General features: G+C 36.5%; 1 protein-coding gene across 1 annotated transcript in view; it reads right to left on the reverse strand.

Moving 5' to 3' along the window:
- Positions 1 to 7,871, reverse strand: part of LOC145671976 (alpha-amylase 1-like) — a 49,205-nt gene extending 41,334 nt beyond the window's left edge. Inside the window, exons 1-2 of the mRNA XM_081741167.1 lie at positions 7,701 to 7,871; positions 1,578 to 1,729 (exon numbers count right to left, since the gene is read on the reverse strand). Coding sequence (XP_081597293.1) covers positions 1,578 to 1,729; positions 7,701 to 7,871 — 323 coding nt within the window. The remainder of the gene's footprint in view (positions 1 to 1,577; positions 1,730 to 7,700) is intronic.
- Between the last annotated feature and the right edge of the window lie 15,768 nt (positions 7,872 to 23,639).

Here is a 23,639-nt window from a genome sequence, read left to right on the forward strand (position 1 = left end):
AGCTACTATCAAAGATTCAGTTCAGTAAACACAATTAATGTTATGAGAACTGATCCCGTTCATTGGCTATAACAGCAATATGGTGTGATGAAAGGAATGTGTAGTTGAACTGGAGTATGGTGGCATATATCCTTGTTAGTGTACAGTAGAAATAATACTTCCATATCTTTGTTCGTTACAGCAATAGCGGTTGGAAGAAGGCGTTTGACATTTACAGCCCTACCAAGCAAGACTTTCGTGCTTTCATACAATTCCTCACGGTTGAAGGATGTCACTAGTTGAAATATCTCGTCAGGTAAAGGATATGGACAGTAGCACATGTGTTATGAAAAATAGTGCTCCATTGGTCAAGAATGTGTCGGGAAGGATGTGCAAGAACAAGGGATTATTTTCATCCTGGTCGAGCCCATTTTGTTGCCACTGAGAATAATTGAGTTAAAGTGTCTAAAGTTATACCGCTAAGCATTTGATCCAGAGCGGAGCAATTCAACATGAGTTATGGTACTCCCCAGAACATTGTGAAACATCTGGGTTATCATGAAGTGTATATGAAGTGGATTCACAGGATGTGGACGGAACAACAAAAGTTAAAGCATATATCGTGTTCCCTTGAATATTTTGCGCTCTACCAGTTGAAGACGATACTTCTTGTTACTGTTATTGCAAATAAAACCATTTTGAGCCAAGTTAAAAATCTTCCAGTATGCAATGGAAATACTCCTAAGTCCTTCCCCTCAAGAAATTCAAGCCACAAGCGTCTCTAGAGAAAGTCACAGTTACATGACAATCAAGGTAATTTTCTTTGATTGCCATGGACCAATTATGCTTGGTTTCAAGGAGCCTGAAGAAACCATTAATGCCGAACAATAATATGTGACTTTGATCCGTCTCCGCACATCGTTTAAAACCAAAGTGTGTTGAACAATAATGCCTCACACTGTTACACGTGGCGTTCACAGCTTCTTTCGAATATTCAATTGGGAAATATTGATTCACTCTGGCTACAGCCCTTACATTTCATTTCGTTATTTTCACACTTTGGCCCTCGCAACAAAGTTGTTGAAAGGTTAGAAGTTTCAAGGCCGTTGTCCATCAATGGTCCGAACTCCAACCTTCCAAATTTTACACGGACCGCATTAACATATTCTTCAGACAATCGTACAAATTTTTAAACACTAATTTGACTTCTTCTGAAGCGCAAATACTGAGATCCACCATGATTGTCTTTGCATTGTGAATAAAATGTAGTTAGATTCCATTAGTACTTTCGAACATATTACCTGCAAGCGGGTTTCAGGTGATCACGCCATATTCATTATGCACAAATGAAGAACTTCGTTCAAAACAAATCTGTATTAAACAAAAGTTGAGTTACTCATAGCTACGAAACAAACTGTAGGCCTACTAGTTTACGTTCATTTATTAACAACGTATAGATCTCAAAAGTGTTTACCTACTTTTGCCCCATCTTTATTCAATATTTTCTTATTACATATAAGATTGGTAGCTGTGATGTTAAAAATGTCTCATTACTGTAAGGAGAAAATAAAACAAAATGATTATACATGTAATTTCACCTGATTCCAACTCGGTTGCACTTATCCACCATATCAATGAATTCTGATTCATTCCCAGATCGTGTTTCCAGTTTATAAGAGATTGGCTGGTACCTCTCCCACCATGGTCTAGATGGATTGTTTACAATCACATTCTCATTCGGAGGAGAAACCTACAAGTAAACACTTATTATTATTATTATTATTATTATTATTATTATTATTATTATTATTATTATTATTATTATTATTATTATTATTATTATTATTATTATTATTATTATTATAAATTGAAATATTTTGCTTCAGATTTAGGGAATATTCGTACCCATATATGACATGGTGAATTGTTGCTTAACTTCACGAAAGAAAATGCCCAGATTTCAAGAACAGAAAAGGTTATTTTTGAGCTACATAGTTCTCTAATAGGTTTGAGAGCTCCTTCGTGACCAAGTGGTTAGCGTACGCGCCTTTGACGTGGGAGGTCCGGGTTCGATTCCCGGTGGGAGCTCGTGTGGTTGGAAATCCACATTAACCAGTAGGTCCACGTCTCATATAGCCTCGCGGCTGAACGAGATGTTAAACTCAAAATCAACTCTAATAGGTTTGAAATCCTCGCTCTTCTGTGATTCGCTATCTAGTGAACGTATTCACGGGTGAAGTACAAGTAGTTATATCCTAACTAGGTTTTTACATCAGCCAATATAATGGATTGAAAGTTATACGCGGATGACTCTACCTTTAATTCTAACAAACTTAACATAATTTAAGATGATTAGATGGCCAATAATGCAGTTATTTTAAATATCATGTCTGCCCAAATGAAATGGAAAATTATGCCCATTACCGACACTATCTAAATTTCCCAGAAAATTTGATATACATGCCAGGGAAAAAAAGTTAAAGCGGAGATTTGCAAAAATTTTAATGGATTTTCAAATTAGCTTCGTCTTTCAGCCAACCTTCATGCTGATAAAGTAATTAGTACGTATGCCTTTGCTGTATACTGTCCTGGGTTCGATTCCCGGTGACATCATATTGAAAGCGTTATGGTGGTTTCAACACATCTCAACCTGCAGGTTTACGTTTCATATAACAAAGGTTCTTTAAAAAAAAATGCTAGACTTCAATAATTCAGCTAATCAAATGAGCTAATGCAAAAACGTGCTTGAGATTTAAAATGTTATACTGATAACGCAGTTTGAGCGCGAAAATCAACGGTTTTGAAAAAACAAGTATGGTATTGTAGATTTTTCCAGTGCTAATGATTAATTGAATTACTTGAAGTTCAGCGTTCCTTGTTAGCACCGAAAATATAAGATGTGGACTTATTTGCTTTAAAGTAGAATCCGAACCACCCTATTGCGTTCAAATTTAAATTCTTTTTTCCTGGAATTAGAACCAGGACTCCGTGTATCAAAAGTACACGCACTAGCAAAAAATCTCCTTTCAGAACCCTGGAACTGTTATTCTTAGCAAGAAATTTTGTATAAATGCTTTTCTTGAGCCATAGGGTGAAAGTAAGATCATGTTTTACAAAATTCTATCCCTAGGGAGGGAAAGGTGGATTTAAAACCATTTGTACCATTCATCAGATGTACGAAACAGTTTGACACAGAAAATTTAAAATATATTCCAGATGTTTTCATTCAACAGGGGATTCTACGAAAACAATTCTAAAAAGGGAAACACGAATAAAGGATTTTTTTTTACTGTTCACCAGATCTGCAAAATTTTCAGACGTTAGGAACTATAAATTTTATTTAAATGTTTTCCCTGAATCTTAATCGGAGGGCACGACAGTTTTACAAAAGCAATCCCTAGAACGAAAGAGTTTTCTCTCTTCAACAGTTTTTCAAAACATTTGAATACATGTAATTTAAATTTTGTATATTTTTTCCACAGACTGTTAGACTAAGGATTTATAACGGAAGTTACTGAAACTGAACCACCTAACAGGGTGGAAAAGGGTTTCTTACTGTACAGTATTAAACTAGATTTTGTACAAGTATTTCCTACTTCTAAATTGTGTGTAAGGTGGAGTTTTGAGCACTTCCACTCCAAGAGCTACGTAGGCTACTCTCATTATTATTATTATTATTATTATTATTATTATTATTATTATTATTATTATTATTATTATTATTATTATTATTATTATTATTATTATTAAGATTTTCTTTCCATAAAAAAATGTTCCATTACTATCACCAATTTCTTTTGAAACTCTTAGCATACAACTATAAAACTTGTATAGCATATACCTTTACATAGAGAATAACACTATATTTTATGTAAGAAGTTGATTTTGCTAGGATTTGGGACTAAGAAAACAGAAACTAAAGGATATGAATTTCGTTCTAAGGGATATGAGTTTTTGAGTAGAAATTTCCCTGAAAAAAGGATACTTCCTATTTCAGGTTCAATGCAGTGACTTATTTTGGCTTTATCTTGAACAAAACATATTTATGAACGACCGTTAAATAAATGCATTTTTAAAAAGAGTAATATTTTGCCTAACCATTTGCATGGATTGGGATGAATCCAGTGCTTAAGGATGTGAAAAATTAATTTGACTTAGTCGTTACGTTATGAAAAGTTATTTATTAGCAATTGGCTGAGTGTTTACTTGATGCCAGTGAAATCGAACTTCAATTAACAAGTACTTTGAAACCAAAAAATTTTTATACATATTCAATTCAAATATATATTTTCCATAAACATTGATCTTGTGTGAAAAACGGGCATTCTCCTAGCAACACCTGAAACACTACAAGCCAGCATCAGCAGCCCACCATTAGAAAAGTGTTCGGTCATTTTTGATCATTTTTATATATCTTGTTATCCCCCAAGTTGCGAGGCTGAATTTGAATTTAAACAACATCGGAAATGTCACTGTTCATCTCAGCGACCTCAAGAACTATGAATTGAACACTGATATCGGTCATTTTCTATAATTTTTAAGCATCTTCCCCCTCCCCTCTCCTAAGTTGCATTGCCAAAGTCAGTGGTGTCCACCCCCCTCATGTCCATGACGCACCCCCATCAATTGTCTATCCGTAGGTGTTCTTCCATGAAAAAAAAAAAATATTTTCGATTAATTTTTACACCCCTCAAACATATTTATATAGATTTTACCCCCCCCCCAAATATTTCAATGACGCAGTTTGCGTCGTAGCCCCCCTTTGTGGGCACCCCTGCCAAAGTGAAATAATAAAAATCATCCCAGACCCGAAGCTCATCTGTGTTGAAAATTTGATCGAGATCGGTCGGGTGGTTCATAGTCACATATATAGTCACTTTCAATTTTATATATTAGAGGACTAAAACATCCGTAATTCATAAACAAAGTGATATCAACAACAAAAAATAATAGAAAGTTAATGTGATTGTTGCCGAGATATCAACTGCATATCTCAGAAGCAATTTATCCAATAATTTACTGATCCTATTGATGAGTGAATGTGTACTTGAAACTACAGCAAACTAACAGAAGGCCAATATAATTTCTTAGATTTCTGAGGCAAATCCAGTCAGAATAATGCTTATAGCTCAGGACAGTTTATGTTTCAATCTACCAATAAAAACGCAAACGTGTCCCAATGATGTATTCTATCCCTGATTCCAACCTCAAAAGATTACAATATACTTCATAGTAACTAGAACTATATGGAATTATTAATAATTTTGCACCTACGTTTAGTCGCATTTGCAAAGGTAATGTTTATGTATATTTAGTTTTAGAGCAACAAGGACAAAGGTCCGGTACCGTATGATAACAAAGCTTGTGGCCAGACTTGTTTAAACTTGTTTTATTTATGCAGTTAAAGATATAATAAGTGAAGACGCCATAGTCGATTGAAGTGTATTTTTTATTTCTGCAAAATGAATAAGTATTAAGGAAATACAAAGTTAAAAGGAACAAAAGTAGTTTAATTTATTTAAAAAAAAAATTAACGGAATAAGTTTTCGTAGTTATCGAAGTAATTTTAAACGAATTGGGATCGCAATATTTAATTAGACATATGTGTGTTATATATACATTTTCGTCAGGTACTTTTCATTGTTTTGATAACCATATGAGCGTATATAATGTCTCAAATGAAACATTGACCTGCTTTCTAAATTATGTGAGGGCTTGTGTATAGCTCGCTCCCCCCAGTTCTTTGTCACCGGAACTAGAATAGTCACTACTACTACTACTACTACTTATATCGAGAACAGAACCCAACCAACCCCTGCGGGGCTCCTAACCCGTTCCTACTACTACTACTAGTACTATTGCTACTAACTACCACTACTACTACTACTACTACTGCTACTACTACTACTACCGCTACTACTACTACTACTACTTACATTAAAGCTTCCTTACCGCAAGATTTACATCTTAAATCTTTATAACATGCGATTCCGATTCATTATGAACTAGTATGAATCGTTAGAATCACTATGATTCGTTAAAAATCACTGGGGGGAGCGGGCTATACTCAATCCTATGTGAGAATCCTAAGACTACCGTGAATTCTAAGCGAAGTTCTGAAATGTGCTTGCAGGGTAGGACAAAGTGAGGCAATTACTTTCCCTGAATTTGTAAGAAGGGTTCAGTTCTTTGAAATACATGTGAAAACATCTTAGATTCCTTACTACACAAAAAAGGATTTAGTATTTAATATAGTTATATTGAAGACTGAAGTACTAGACTTTTTGAAACATCTTAAAAACCTTGGGGGAAGGTATGGAAAACTGACCTATTAACCTTCTCCTCCTACTACATGGTAGTGAAACAGACATTTTCTCCGAAATCCGGTGTTGCCAAGAAATTCTAGCTATAGATATACCACATTGAATTGATACCTAGTCTTCTGTTCCAGACGCTGCTATCGGCTGAAGGAATTCACTCCCTTTCGCTGAGATTCTCTCGCTTAGCAACAGCTGAAACCTTATTGGCTCAGCGCGTAAGTGTGCGACAGTATGAGCTTTAGTTCGCATTTTTGCCGCGGCTCAAGACATTTTGGCAGCACAATAGCTGACAATTCTCGACCAGAGGAGTGCGTATTCCTCTCTGTCACTTGAGAAAGATTTTGGCGAAAAAGAAAAAAAGTAGCGTAGATACTCCGAATGATTTGTGTAGTTTTGTTATTTGACACTTTGAGTGGAAAAATTTTCCTTCTTCCTTTAGAGTGGAAGAAAATTCGAACTGGACGGCAGCTCTCGGCGAAAATAGGAGATGAGCAAAAGCTGATCTCCTCCGTCACATGAATAAGGAATGGAATGTCTCAAATGTTTTGCCGAAGAAAAAGTAGTCTGGAAACTCCGAGTACATGATGTTGCTTTGTTATTTGACACTTTCAACCTGCTTTCAACAGAATATTTCTTTTTCCATTGAAAAGGAATGATCTATATATGCAGGCAAGTTGATCAGTGTTTGTTTATTTCCCCCTTCTCTATATAGAAAGAAAGAACCCACATGTGTAAGCCATTAATCACAATGTAATGGGGACCAAAGCTATGGCAACGTCGTTGAACATAAGTTAAGTTACAATGTCACTAGTAAGAGGATATGATTGTTCGGACAGTTCCGATTACCAACCACTAAGGTTTTTAAGATTCTGCCAGTTCTATATATTATATACACTTTACTTAATAGTTATGCACAGTGTGCAAATAATTGACGTTTTATATGAGGTATTATGTGGATGGGCACATTAATATGTGTGATGCTCTGTGTGTCCGCATTTCTATCATTGTTGGTACCGGCATATGGTTTGATACCTTACCAGTTGGGACCGGAAAAATTGTTGGGACATTTTCGGGTGCCAACAATAATTTAGGTGTGTGTGTGTTCGAATCATCATGTCTGGGTCAGTCTCTCTCTCCAGCTTAGAAAACATTCTCCGGGCGTCCCTGACCAGTGATATAGAGTTTAAACTCCCCTTGAGCAAAATATACAAAAATAAACATTGATCATATTAAGATAAGTATAAAAACATCTAAAATTATATGTACTTGGGAGCTTAAACTCTATCCCATCGACGAATTTCTCCGAATGCTACTTCCCTGGAATTATTACGCTTTTGCAAAAGGTTACAATTTGGCTCTTAAATGTATTTTGTAAATCTGATAAATAAATATAAAACTTACCTGTACACCTCCAAATCCATAGGGAGCAAGAAAACATTCACATTCCCTTGCTATGTCCTTCCAACGCCATTCAAACAAATGCACGATTGGTCCTACAGTATGAGGATCCTTGTATGATAGGCCAAGGGAAACAGCGACCAAAAGATTTATAAGAAATACGATCTTCATCATCCTCTAAGTTTTAGATCTGCCATTAGAAAACGTTATTTATAAAAACCAGAATAAAACTCTGATTTAATGTTTTGTCGTACACCAGTAAAACCCCTGATTTTGTAAACCAGTGATGGGCAAATGGTTGTTGGTTAACTCTGGAATTCTCATTACTTAAGCACAGAACCCAATTGATGAAAGATAACGTCAAACAAGCAGCAAGTGTTTGAAAAGTAGAAATAAACTGTAATATCTTTCTTCTCAAAACTTCTCAAAGAATTGACCATTGAAATCATTTCCTGTACTGTCCACACTGGCAGCACGTATTGGAAGTCACACCTTTAAAAATTAAACTTTCATCGATTGAAACTGTGGGTAGAAAACTTGGTTTATGTTTAGATAAAAGAGGCCAAATGTTTAGATGAAGGTAAGTGCTAATTGAAAATACCAAACCTAACCTAGTCTAATATTAACAGAAATTAGCGACATTGTAACATTTTTAGGTTTGAAAAAATGGCTGCCCCCTCTCCTCAACTAAACTTTGACCAAAAATTTACCTAATGTTTTCATTCTTGTATACTATCAAGTTGCCATTCGGAAAAATATTGAAGGATATACAAAATTTCATACGCGTGCGAGTAGGGATGTGCACGAATTGAGTCGACTCAAGATTTAAGCCTGTCTCGACTCGTCTCGAGAAAATGCTCTCTCGACTTGAAAATACGTCTTGAAATTCGAGTCGAGACAAAATATACGAGGTAAAATATAACCACACATCAGTCAAAACATTATGACTGCCTACCTAATTGTCAGTGTGTCCACCTTTGGTACGGATAACAACGGCGACGCGTCTTGGCATGGATGCAATGATCCTTGGTAGGTCGCTGGACAGAGTTGGCACCACATGTGCACACACAGGTCACTTAATTCGCGTAAATTCCGGGAGGGAACGATGTGCTCTGATGTCACGTTCAATCACATACCAGATGTGTTCGATTGGGTTCCGATCCGACGAGTTGTCGTCCAGCCTTGGCCTCCTGCCGTACTCCTGGCCTTGTGACAAGTTTATGCATTATCTTGTCGAAAAATGCCACTACCGTTGGGAAACATGATCATCAAGAAGATTTGTACGTAGTCTGCAAGCAGTGTGCAATACGCCTCGGCCGTCATGATACCTTGCTCGAGCTCCACTAGATACGCCGATTGCAACTTAAATGTTTCCCAGAGCATAATTAAGCCACCGCCAGCTTATCTCCGTCCCGCAGTACAGGTGCCAAGGAGCTGTTCCCTTGGAACACGATGGATTCGCACCCTCCCATCGTCATGATGAAGAAGGTATCGGGATTCATCGGGCAATGCAACTCTTTGCCACTGCGCCAAGGTCACGTATGGTTCCAGTGGTGATGGTCACGTGTTCATTTCAGTCGTAGTTGCTTATGTCGTGGTATTAACATTCGCACATGGATTGGTCGTCGGCTGCGAAGCCCATCGTTAGGAGTGTTCGGTGCACTGTTTGTTCAGACTCACTTGTACTTTTCCCAGCATTAAAGTCTGATGTTAGTTCCACCACAGTTCGCTGCCTGTCTCTTTTACCAGTCAGCAAAGCCTACGATGTCCGACATCTGTAATGAGGTGGGGCGCCCAATCCCTAGACGTTTGGACGTCGTTTCTCTTTAGTTTCGTCACTTGTTGAAGACAATCTCCACAGCACTCCTCGAATACCCGACAAGTCCTGCAGTTTCCGAAATTCTCGTGCCAAGTCTCCGGGCCATTACAATCTGTCCTCGGTCAAACTCAGATAGATCGCGCGCCTCCCCCATTCTTCCCCAGCATTTCATTAATTAACTGAATTAAGCTGACAATTAAATCTTGATCTCGAAAGATTAACTATTAAGTTTATGCATTCTGTACCTATCTAAAGTAATAAATGCTAGAATTTGTTTCAAGGCTGTTTCTGAGTGAATACTTTCTTCAAAATAATGTTAAAAATTACAGAAAGATTTTCGAGACATTCGAGTCGAGTCGAGATTTTTACGAGCAGTCTCGACTCGAATACGAATTGAGTTGATATTCGAGACATGTCTCGACTTGTGTGGACCCCTACATGTGAGATATCGCCAAATATTAATATTAAATAAATAATGATAAAGTACATTGTTATATAAGTAAAAGTATAATATATTTAACTTTCGAGCAAGGCACAAAGCAAAATGCGCGTATCTTCTCACAGTAAGAATTACACGTTAGAGTGTTAAAATAGCGAAGTGACAAATATCGAGAAACATTACGAATGTATTTAATAGTGAAGCGATTCACCAGCATGAAGTTCGGATTCATACTAATAAGTGACTCAAAAGCAGACGAAGATTCGATTAAGCCACATTAACAACTTTCTTTTATGTAGATACCTTTCTATATAATTTGTTCGATGTCTGTGTAAAAAGGAACGCGCTGCAATATATTTGCATCACATTAAAACTCATATCCAATATACTACATGGAAACAGTGATACTTTCCGACAATTTTATGCTTTGATACTGAAGTATTTTGGTAGGTTTTGTTTCAAATCTCTTCAACCCATTGTCCAGTCCCTGAGTAAAGAAGCAGACATTTTTATGCTTTCCCTTGACACGTAATTGCAATATCATGCCATAACTCAAATATCAATCAATATATTAGTAATATTCCCAAATGTAATAGGAACAAGTTTTATGTTGTGAAATTAGGCCTCTAGTTACTAGTTACTTACTTAATTAGTTTGCTACAATGTGTCAGAATATTCCAGATGGTTCATCTAGATACACAAGAAAAGTCACTGGATAACAAGAATATGTCTAATATGTGTCCTGTATTATGTTTTGCAAAATTTAATTTGAAGATACGCATTGCTCCAGCCTTGATCATTGATCGGAATCCTTTACAAACTTACCGAAATGTGATTTTATAATCTGACAACACTGTTTGTTAGCCAACGGTTTTTTTTTTTTTTTTTTTTTTTTTTTTTTTTTTTTGCCTAGGGTTCTGAATTAGGAGAATCCTCTTTAGAAATACTTTAATGGAAACGAACTATACATGATGTTTGAAAACAACACCGACAACGTTTGGGAGGTGATTCCTGACACCAAGATAAGACGAAAAGTATAGAACAACCTGTGTGCACAAATGCTTCCTTTCGGAGTTATATGCTGCCGAAAATATGAAAAAATGAATTTTAAAGGTCAAAAGCTCCAAAACTATGGGACCTAATGTAGTAGAATCCCAAAACTTCACTTAGGAACTAGTATGTGCCCTATCCATATATTCAAGTTTCAGAATACTGCGGTACTTCCGTAACAAGTTTTATAGAGGTAGTTGGTGAGTACTTCAAATTATATGCCGGTAGCCCAACTCCCTCTATAAAACTTGTTGTGTGAGTACCTTAGGATTCTGAAGCATGTATTTTTGCATAGGGCACATACTAGTTCCTAAATGAACTCTTGACCCGACTACGATAGTCCCATAGTTTTGAAGCTATGGACCTTTAAAGTTCATTTTTCAGTGTTTTCGTCAGCCTATAACTCTGAAAGAAAGTGCACCCAGGTTGGTCTGTACTTTTTGTCTTATACTGGTGTCAGGAATCACCTCTCAAACGTTGTCGATTTTATTTTGAAACACCCCGTATAATATTATTTCTATATATAGTTTCTAGTATTATTTCTATAAACTATAATATTTTTAATATATTGGTCAAAATGTAGCAATGAGTCTCCAGCAAAACTGTTAGTTATATCACAAAGCAGCCAAATCATTACCTTGACACTGTTTCTTTTAGATTACCATTAGCCGATATCTCGCATGTCTGTAAACTTTTTTAACCTTTCTCCAAAGAACCTACGTAATGAAGACGATATTTCAGTAGGAAGTAGGATGATTAGGTGTATACCGTTTGCAGATGATATGGCGCTTATTATGGAATCCGAAAAGAAAATCACGAAGATGTTAGAAAACTTGATGAAGGGCTGTGAAGAACATGAGATGAAAATAAATGTTAGAGAGACAAAAGCCATGGTGATTGGAACGAAAGTGTCGTCATATATAGAAGTAGGAGGGGAAAAGATAGAACAAGTGACTGGTTTTCGATTCCTAGGTAGTATTATTAGTAATGATCTCAATTGCGAACATGAAATAAAAGCAAGGATATGAATGGCGAAAGAAGCCTTTAAGAGGAAGAAAATACTATTTTGTGGGACCTTGAATGAAGAGTTGAGAAAAAGACTCATAAAATGCTTCGTGAGGAGTATTGAACTGTATGGGACAAAAACATAGACATTACGGAAAAATTATGAAAAACGACTGAAAGCTTTCGAAATGTGGGTGTGGAAAAGAATAAAGAAAATTAGCTTGGTCGAGCGGAAAACGAATGAGAGTACGTTACAAATGGTGGAGGAGAAAAGAACAATTTTAGATATTATTAAGAAGAGAAAAAGAAACTGGTTGGGACATTGGCTAAGAAGAAACTGTATCATGAGGAACGTGCTAGAGGGTATGGTGGCAGGAGAGAGAGGGAGGCAGCGAAAGAGACTACAATTAATGGACGAAATCAAAACATAAAGATCGTACGTGAAGACGAAGTTAGAGGAAGACCGTGGAAAATGGAAGCTTGTCAGCTGCGGCAAGTGACTTGCCAACAATGGCAGAATACCTTTGATAATGAATATTTTTTCCGAGTAAAAAAAAAAAAACAGTGGGGTTGATAAACACAAAATTAAAGACAGGGGTTGATAAATTTCCAACCCTAATTTATTGCGTGAAAAATTGATGCGCTAACTACAAGACTGCGCCGAGAGCTGATAAACGGAATCAATTTTTAATGATTTTCGCCTCACTTGCTCTCCCTGGCCTGACTATTTGATGATTACTTTGTTTAATTCATTGTGATATTCTTTAATTTTTATGCATGAAATATTTTAATATGAGAAATGTGTAATATTAATTTAGAAACTATAGCGTTCGGAATATTCTGTACAAAATTATTGAAAGATAATGTTATATTCTGACAACACTGTTAAATCAACTATATATTTTTTGACTTGAGGTTAGAATAGTTCTTTTTGAAATTATTTTCGTCAGAAACCATAATCTTTTTATATTGTGTCTTGATATCTAGAGTGGGCCAAATGTGTTAGGACAGTCTCATAAAATAAAAAGTACGCCACAGACAAGAATTAAATTTTTTACACATATAACAAGCAAGGAGGTGAGCGGTCTTGAACCACAAATCTGCGATCTTGAAACCAACTTCAAAATTTCAAATGGGAAAGGGTGTGTATGACATACAGTATGGCCCAAACTCAACTACAGTTTCGACACGTATCGTTACTTGGTTGCGTTGGAGTTTAGCGTCCCTTTCAACACCCAAGCTATAAGAGACGCACAGCCACAGTTTGAGGTAAAACCCGAATCACCGGAATGCCTTGAAATAAAGCTTCTCCCAATGGGAATCGAATGCGAAACTCTGTGCATAACTTGGGTGCGCGCTAACCAGTAAACCAGTGAGAAGAGCAGGACGATTGTTATATGACCAACAAGACATACATAGAGGACTTCTAACATATACTCAAAACTTTGAAAATTTCTGCCGTTTTCAGTATCAGGGGGGCGCAGTGGCTCAGTGGTAGAGTGCTTACCTCTGCTGTGTGTATCTCTGTGACAAGTAAGATTATGGTAGACAACATTGTGTCTGTGGATTTTCTTGGAGTGTTCCCCTTTCCTCCAACTTTCTCATTCCATCAATTCCTCCATATTCACATTCACTTGATTCCTAATCTGTCTCCCTTAACCTAAAGGGCATAATCGTGGGAAGTTAGACTAAAGATTTCATTTCAGTTTCTATGTATCAGTATCAATCATTAATGCGCCCTTAATATTTTTGGAAAATACAATGCTTTGAAGTCAGATTCATCATTTATAGTAGCCTAGTTCCCTATAGTACGAGTGGTTCATAAAATAGACAGCCCATAACATAGTTCAGAGTATAAATATGGATGCACATAAGTGGATTTTTTTACCTCTACAATAAAAAATATAAATATGTTATTTTTTTATTCAGTAATGGTAATTAGTAGTTAATTTAAAGAGTAACAGCATAAATTTGAAATAATATAGTCAAGACAAAAGCTATAAGTTATAGTAGAACAGAAAAGCAAACTTACTAGTTCGGCATGTAGAAGTACAACTTGAAATAGGGTTTCCATACGTGGAGATGAGTATAGAGAATGTATGTTATTATGTATGAGATAGGCAACTATTGACGATTTCTTCTACCACAGCCTGTGTTGACATCTTGTTAATTCATTCAGTTGCTCATCTGCCAGAATATTGTTTTGACACTTGAAGGCAATGCGCTCTTGACATTCTGTCCAAGGAAAGAAGTGGACTCTGCACTACGTCTAAAGTCAATCATTTTCCTTTATTGGCCTTGACTTTTGTTTGTTATTAGGATTCAGTAGTAATTACTTCGAATCATTTAGTTGAGTGGTGCACCAAATCTGCTAGGAAAGCACGAACGCATCTCTTCTCTTCCCTCTTCCGAGCAGAGATGTTCATTTTGCAATAGGGTTCAAGCTTATTATTCTGAAAGGGGATCTGTCTCACTAGTCTCAACTAAGGCTTATTACGATAGCTCAGGCTTGCGATTGCCAATGAGGCTCGTGATAAGTCGATTTCGCGATATTGACCGGGGCTCGCACTCCCTCGGACTCGCTCTCACTAACTGCATTGACACCCACACTCCCACAAACTCCCCCTCCCTAACTTCATTGAGGCTCACACTCTCTCAAACTCCCCCTCACTAACTTCATTGAGGCTCGCAGTCTCTTGAACTCACTCTCATTAACTTCATTGAGGCCCACACTTCCTCCAACTCCCCCTCACTAACTTCATTGACGCCCACACTTCCTCAAACTCACCCTCACTAACTTCATTGAGGTTCATACTTCCTCAAACTCCCCCTCACTAACTTCATTGAGGCCCGCACTTCTTCAAACTCGCTCGTACTAACTTCATTCACGCCCACACTTCCTCAAACTCCCCCTCCCTAACTTCATTTAGGCTCACACTCCCTTGAACTTGTTCTGAGTAATTTCATTCAGGCTCGTGCTCGCTCGAAGTGAGCTCTGGCTCGTTACCCAATTATTGCACATGCCCACACTTATTCACGTTTAATTATTGTACTAAGGGACGATTCAGCTCAAGAGGCATACTAGCGCATATATATAAAGCTCAAGAGGCTCAAGAGGCATACTAGGCTTACTAGCGCATATATATATATATATATATATATATATATATATATATATATATATATATATATATATATATATATATATATATATATATATATATATATATATGCGAGGAGCGATCAGAAAGTAAGGTTACAAAGCCTGCAAGGAAACTAAAACGAAATATATTATAAAAACACTTCGCTTTAGCCTTGATTCGTTTATGTACCTTTAAATCACTACGTTATTATAATAAATATATCAACTACTAATTACTAACCATAAACATTAATTGTGTCCAGATATCGTCGATTTATTCTTCTGTTTTATACGTACATGAAATATCAACAGCAACCATAGCTTTTGTACATATCTTCCAATTTCGTGTGTATAACTCTGTAATGATCTTTCCCATAACAACTAATAATCTTGTCAATAACAAACTGATAGTTTTTTTGTCATAGTCTTTTCCCATGACAACATGTCCTGTCAATAACAGCGTTCTTTCTTTTAATTACATCTAAGCTATATGCTTAATTATTGCGCCTCTGATCAGTGTTGGTAAAATGGGTACAGATTAATTATAATAGGAATGTATCGCTGTATGAATGTCGCCCAGAACGGGAATTCCGTAACAGTATTATAGTGAAGGAAAGAACCCTGTATATTTTCAAAACATTCACTTTTTGAATAGCCCTCGTACTAATTATTACTAAATCAACTCTCCTATTAATTATTATTATTACATCAATATAAGTAGTTTTCTCTTCTCTTCTTTCTCCATATATATATCAATTCATTTATAACAACATTTTTCTTTTATTACTAATCACATATCATAAAGCGTCGATTCATTAAAAAATATTATTTGTGGGTCTATTCAAAATTATAAGTAACTGATGACTTACACAGAGTTACTAGTTAATTGTTCCTCTTTTACATTGAGCGATAACATTCATATACAAACAACATTATTTACAATTAAGATTGCCACCATATCACACGTCAACAACAAGATCAGAAGGTAATAATTACATTTAAAAGCTTCAATTTAAGTTCACTGTCATGGATTTCAAGTTAACACAATCAAATCTCTTTTGAACATGTAAAGTAAAATAAAGGTAAACATAACATTCAAAGTTAATACAAAGATAAGATAAATTAATCACATCATAACATATTGCTCAAATATAAAGTCCAAATGAAGTATTCATAACACAACTCATAACATCTGAGAGAATAAATTAGGAATTGTTATCCATCCGTAACTCAAATCTAAGTTACATGGCCAAAAGATTCAATCAAGCTAAACGATAAGTCACAAACGGGAATACAGCCATCTTCAACTACATCTATGCTAAGAATTTGAGCACAACTCTTAGCAAAAATAAATCCAATTCCTCCAATGGCACAACACACATCTACCAAGGAAGTTTCTTCGTCAACTTCAACCATTTCTGCGATGGAAGTATACAGCATCAAAGTATTCACTTGAAAATAATAATCTGGAGATACTCGAAAATTCATGTCACATATAGTTTCTTTCACATATTCTTTCTTGAACAACAGCTGTAGTGGTGGAGGTTTCTCACCTTCTTCCTTTTCATTGAAGATCTGGAAATAGAGCGATGTTACGTTCAAGCAGTTTCTTTCTCTGTTTTGGACATAATCTTTCAAATCATCCGTAATCTTCTCTATAGACGAATGCTTCAGAAAGTCAGCAAGTCCTTCATTCTTCTCTTTTCTTTCTTCTGCCCAATTTGTTAAATCTAAATTCCTTCTCGGCAACAAATCCATTAGTCGCGTGAGTGAAGATTTTATTTCTTCAGTATTCTTCTTCGACTGTTCTCTATAATTAACATCCCACAAAGGTATTGTAGCCTGTTTTATTCTGTCTTCTACGGATAACTGAACTTTCGCCTTTTTATAATCCTTATCAACAGAGTTTTCCAATTTTCGCTTACGTTGATCAGCTTCGACAACTTCGGCTGAAAGAACTCGCTTCTTCCAACTGTATCCATTCAAAATCTTTACTGCCATCTGTTGGTCTTCTTCAGTTTTGAAGATCAAATAAATCCAAGAACTCGCTCTTTTCGGCGACTTAATAGTATGGCTTCCCAACTTCAAATTATCAGTCAACAATTTCTTCAATTTCCCTAACCGGTATAATCTCGGCAGACCTTTCACTTCAATTTTGAATACGCCTGTAGTAGTAGTGGAGGTTTTCTTGACCGGAGATGACGGTTCTTCTTCAATTGTAGCCTCTTCCGTATCATCATTCGTCACAGGTTCTATGGTTTCATTACCATCTTGTTCTTCACTATTTTCGTTTCGTCCATCTTCATCTAGCTTTTCATCTAGCTTTTCATCGTACAATTTTTGTTGTCGATCAAATTTCTGTTTTAGCTTTTCATTGTGTTGTTCGAATTTAGCATCTAGTATCTGTTCTAGCTTTTTATCTAGCTTTTCTTCGTACAATTTTTGTTGTTGATCAAATTTAGCATCTAGTAATTGACTAATCGTATCAACAAGATTAGAATAGAAATGTTCAGACACAGTTACGGCAATTCCAGATATGGTTTCATTTGAAATACTGGGTACTTCTTCAATCTCGGAATCCTGCATATTGCTAATTCTTTGGATTCTCTTCCCACTTCTCAAAGTAGTGAAACTCATAAAATACGTATACACATAAACTCAGTTCTTACTATTCTTCGGAACTAAATAGTATAGTATAGTCCCGTGTCTACGGCACCAGATAAAACGAAATATATTATAAAAACACTTCGCTTTAGCCTTGATTCGTTTATGTACCTTTAAATCACTACGTTATTATAATAAATATATCAACTACTAATTACTAACCATAAACATTAATTGTGTCCAGATATCGTCGATTTATTCTTCTGTTTTATACGTACATGAAATATCAACAGCAACCATAGCTTTTGTACATATCTTCCAATTTCGTGTGTATAACTCTGTAATGATCTTTCCCATAACAACTAATAATCTTGTCAATAACAAACTGATAGTTTTTTTGTCATAGTCTTTTCCCATGACAACATGTCCTGTCAATAACAGCGTTCTTTCTTTTAATTACATCTAAGCTATATGCTTAATTATTGCGCCTCTGATCAGTGTTGGTAAAATGGGTACAGATTAATTATAATAGGAATGTATCGCTGTAAAACGTGTATATTACTTCATATAACTAGTACAACCAACAGGTAGTACATACATTACGTTATTTTTTGACATGGTCTCCATGGTTGAGACACTTTTTTCATCATGGGATGAGTTTGAAAATTCATGGTAAAAATCCTGTCCTTGCATGTTCAGCCACATTGTCACGAAGTGTTTCAATTTGTCGTTTGAACCAAAGTGATGGCCTCCTAGGTGCCGCAATTCTGTCATCAGATGCCGTAACATGATCCTCCTGTTGTCCTGAATCGGCTCCTCAACGCGAGCTGTATTCAAATTTGTGAATGCCGTGTTGGATCGGCCACTGCGTTCCTTGTCGGTGACATTTTCTCTACTAGCCACAAACTTTTCACACCGTTCTGTGACACGCTGACGAGGTATTACAGTCTCTCCGTAAACCTCTACCAGCTGCCGGTGAATTTCAGTCGCGGTTACATGTTTTCGTCCACAGAAATCGAATAACTGAGAAATCGTGAGGCCAGTTTTCCAAACGAGTCGCCATTTGTGTTTACGTACAACTAGCGCCGTATGTGGTGGGTGGATGAAACTGCACGGTTGCCAGCTCCATGTGCTAAAATTACACTCCTCACACCCTCATTCCTCCATAGCCTAACAGACGAAACTCCAGAAATATCGAACTTATAACTTTAGTTTCTGATCCGTCCTTTTATATATATATATATATATATATATATATATATATATATATATATATATATATATATATATATATACAGAGCCGTGCCGCGGAAAATCAGCGCCCGGAGCGAGAGTATACGACGCCGCCGCCATACATATATTCCAAGCAATTTTTCCTATTATTTTTTTCTTTTTTCTCCCGAATTTTCTGCCCCCTTTACTTTGGCGCCCGGGGCCGTAGCCCCGCTTCCCCCCCCCCACGGAACGGCCCTGTATATATATCGCCCCACGGCACGGCATCGTAACTTTCATTAATCATTCGGCTTCTTTATTGTAAAGAACATAACTGTGGACCGTAAAACTGGAAACGTTAATGTTATTTTATCTTCATTTCCTATCCCGAAAAAATACACCCGATAATATCTTCAGCATATACCAAATATTCCTTTTCTTTTTAAAGGTTAATATATCAACAAGATATGAAGAGCTACAAAGCATGTAAAACTTGTCTTCCTATCGGTTTTGTGTCACAGCATTAACTCTATACAGCTATATCTTTCAAAGAAAATGAATATGTTAGTTTATCTCCCGCACTTGTAATTGGTTATAATTTATAATTCTTAAAATAGACATAGAAAAACACATCATATTCATTATCTCTCAGACTCCCATCTGTCACCAAACTTTACGCTTTATACAAGAGCATAATGTTGCCAATTTGGAGTAAAAATCGCCAAATCTAGGGAATTTGACCTCCAGAATAGCGACAAAAAATAATATTTCCGATTAGCGACTTTTTTTGGTGATTTTTTAAATGTCGGTTTGGCGATTTTTTACAAATCTAGCGACTTCTCTATTAAGAACAAATCAAGCACTACTAGTTGGAAGCAGTTTTCATATGTTCGTTTTCCTTTTACTCAATTGAAGCAGCACAAGCGTCAATGAGTTCAGCAAATATACAGCTTATATTGCTAGTGAAATCTCCAGAATTCCGCTTTGTTTTCTGATAGGCTACGTATTGCTCTCTAACCGAGATCAATTTTAACCTTCAATGTCCTTTGGTTTGCAAACCTTTCGTTGATATGCAGAAATAATACAGCATTACCGATTATCTCTAAAAGCTCAAGTAGGGCCTAAATGGTGAAGCGGGTGTATGTTTTTTTTTTCTTTGTGAACTTTCAAAATTCATGTGTTTTTTTTCTAACATTTTTGTTTTCTTTGAAGTGATATTGATCATAAATAAAACATATATGGAGATTATTGTCAAGGTACTATGAACTTTTTCGCGGCTAAGCGGTTAGCGTACGCGCCTGTGGGTAGGAGATCTGGATTCGATTCTCGGCGGGAGCTTATGTGGTTCGGATTCCACGTTAATCAATAAGTCCACGATTCATATAGCCTCGCTGCTGCAAGGGACGTTAAACCCAAATCAAATTAATATATGTAAACAGAGACAGAAAGAGAGAGACAGAATATCACAAATAATGTTTTAGCGACATTTCGTCCAGATTGGAGTCATTTCACCTTCCATTTAGTGAGTTTCTGTTTCAACATTTTGGCAACACTGCCAGAGTACCTCTGACCAGGGCCGCCCACAGGGGGGATGTATGGCGCAAGCTGCGCCATTGAGAAAAATTTTGGGGGGGATTTTACTCTACTTTCGAACTAGCAATTTTACTGTCGGAATAGCATTAAAACACGATTTTGAGAAGCTAATTTTCAAAAATTTTCCGGGATGAACCCCCGTACCCCCTGCTTTGATACTCGATGAATGAAGTACCGCGCAAGTAGCCGTATGAAAGGAAAGGTTGGTTCGTTTTAAGAGAGAAGGGCCGCCCACAAGAGGGATGAATGACGCAAGTTGTGCCATCGAGAAAAAAATTGGGGGGAATAAAAAAAATTGGGGAAGAATTTTACTCTAATGTCGAATAAGTAATTTTGCTGTCGCCAGAATAACATTGGAACACGATGCGATTTTTTTTTTTTTTAATCTCGAGAATGAATCCCCCTACCCCCTGCTTAGAAACTATGAATGAAGTACCGCGCAAGTTGCTATATGAAAGGATGGCGCCAAGTTCTGGTGAACAACAGTTACAAACACTCAAGGAATCACTTTCAAATTTAGATTTGAAACTTGCCTATGTTGTCTGTTGAAAATTATAAAGTAGTTTGACATAATTGTGAGCTAGTGGTAACCATACAGACAACAGCCAAGTTTCAAATCTAAATTTGAAGTGAGCCAGTGAGTGTTTGTAACTGTTGTCCACCAGAACTTGGCGCCTATTTTTGTGATTTCAATTCTTTTTAAGGCCACTCGTACTTGGCTCTTTTACAGGAATGTTTTTTGTTGGATATCACTTCTTTTTGTAGGCTAATTTCGAGGATAACATTTTCTTTTGGTATCAAACTCAATAACTTGTAACTTGCGTCTTACTTTTCATGTACAAGGGAATTATATCAATATTTTGTAAAGAAAAAAATAATACTACTAATTGTAAAAAAAGAATACCTGTGCCATACACAGTGTGTAGAAGTTTTTATACCCTTCAATATCCTTATAGAACATATTTAGTATTGTACACTACCAAGACTACTAATAAAAGTAATGCCATTTTTATAATTACTACTGCCCCTACTACTACTACAAGCATTCTATAATACTACTACAGGAAATAAAAACAACAAAAATAACAATTACTAGTAATATAAAAACTACTGCTACACTGGGCAATTGTTTTTAGAGGACTTGAGTTTTGAGGAGGGAAGAGATTATTAGTTTTGGGGGGGAGTGCGCCATCAGCTTTGGGGGGGATGGGCACCCCTGCCTCTGACATACGGCGAAAAAGTTTTCGCGCCAAAGTAATAGGTCCTCAAAAGTTATTCCCTTACATCCAGAGTATTTGAAAACTTTTGAACGGTAGTGTAATTTAGGAAGTAGTGTGTAGAGTTCCTACATATTGTATGCACTGTTTCTGTTCTTTAAAATATTGCAGAAGACAGAAAGATGCTGAAAAAAAGAAAGGGCACTAGGTTTTGAAAATTAGTGGAGTGCTCTCATAGTTCACGACCGAAGGATCTCGGTATTTGACTTAGTGGGGATTCCGGGTCTTTCCCCGGATTTTTTTAAATAAATATTTCTCTCCTTTCAGATATTTTTGAATGAATATGGACATAGGCGCCGACTTGAAGAAAATATTGGGGGGCCCAAACAATGAATAAATAAATCATCATATTCAGCTGTTTTCTATCAGCATGATGAAGACCCCCTTCCCTGCCCCAGATCTCGATCCCCTACTCCGCTGCGAAATTCACAACCGGAGTCAAATTCGCTTTAAGGCATTAAAACAAATTCAAGTTCAAAATTTGAGAACTTCACTGCATTTTTGTGCACCACATTCATCTTTACTTTTCCTATCAGTGCTACCAGAGTGTCGGTTGAAGCTTTACTGCTCTATTTAAAAACTGTTTTGCATTTCTATCGAATAAGAAAGCTGTTCCTAATATTGAATTAAAGACACGACGAAGTTTACAACAAAAATTATTGCTCCTCTTTGCTAACTCTGGATTATAATGAGGGGCAAGGACCCCTCCTTTAAATATTCGGGGGCCTAAAGTGCCCTCCCCCAAAAAACGTCGGTGCCTATGAATATGGATTTTTTCGTGTTTGTTTTCCTTTTTTCTTGCTTTTCTTCGTAGTGTCCTTAAATGACAGTATGGTGGCGTAATCAAGGGAGATTCTATGATTCTAAGGTTCCAACCCCGATCTAAGTGTTCGTCACCAGATTCTATATGCCAACCATTCGTGATATAAGAAGTGTAAAACATTTTCGTTGCAAAAAGCATGAATAAACGCTCGTCCAATTTGTCACTTTAAAATCCTCAGCACCAGAATTCCGGAATTGTACTTATTTTCATCACTGGTGAAGTCTACCCAAACTTTATATCGCTCTTCTCCGCTCTATGAAAATATCGGGCCTTACTATCATTTAACAAATGTGAAATGAAATTTTTGAGTTTTACGTCGCACGCTTATGCCGGAAGAAAGTGGGAAGAAACGGGAGAATCCCCGAGAACACCCACGCACACTGTGTTTGTCCACCACAAAGTTTATTTGGGGGGAGCAGGGTTTGAATCCGGGACACCATGCACCAGAGGTGAACGTTTTACCACTGAACCACTGCAGCCCCTATTTAACAAATGTGGTGAAATATTATAATTTCCCTATTTTCTCTTTCTTTTTCATTTCGCCTCTTTTATTTTTTATTTTTCTTCTCTCTTTTTGTATGGGTGCTAAGCACCCCCCAAAAAAACTGGTGAGTGCTCAAGAACGGGAGCACCCCCGGAGTCGCTTCAGCGCCCCCCCCCCTCCCGACTACAGCTAATATTGGCATCACACAGTAATTCTCCTATTCCATTTTTTCTTCAAGTGGTAACGCTTGATTTCAAAATTGCAGTACATAATTTAATTTTTATAGAAGATAAAACACTAAATTAATAAACTAATTAGTATTTGATTTGCCAAATACTCTGAGAGTAGTATGTTTGACATATTCTTATAGTCTTATCATAATAACTGCAAATCACAATGTTTTTGGAATTATGTCGGGATGTGCATATGTGTAGAATGAATCAACAATCTGTTGCTTTAGAATAGAATACTTAATAATGACAGTCAATCTGTTG

Source organism: Thermobia domestica, chromosome 15 (assembly GCF_964235325.1).
Source record: "Thermobia domestica chromosome 15, izTheDome1.hap1.1, whole genome shotgun sequence".
NCBI classification, from domain to species: Eukaryota; Metazoa; Arthropoda; class Insecta; order Zygentoma; family Lepismatidae; genus Thermobia; species Thermobia domestica.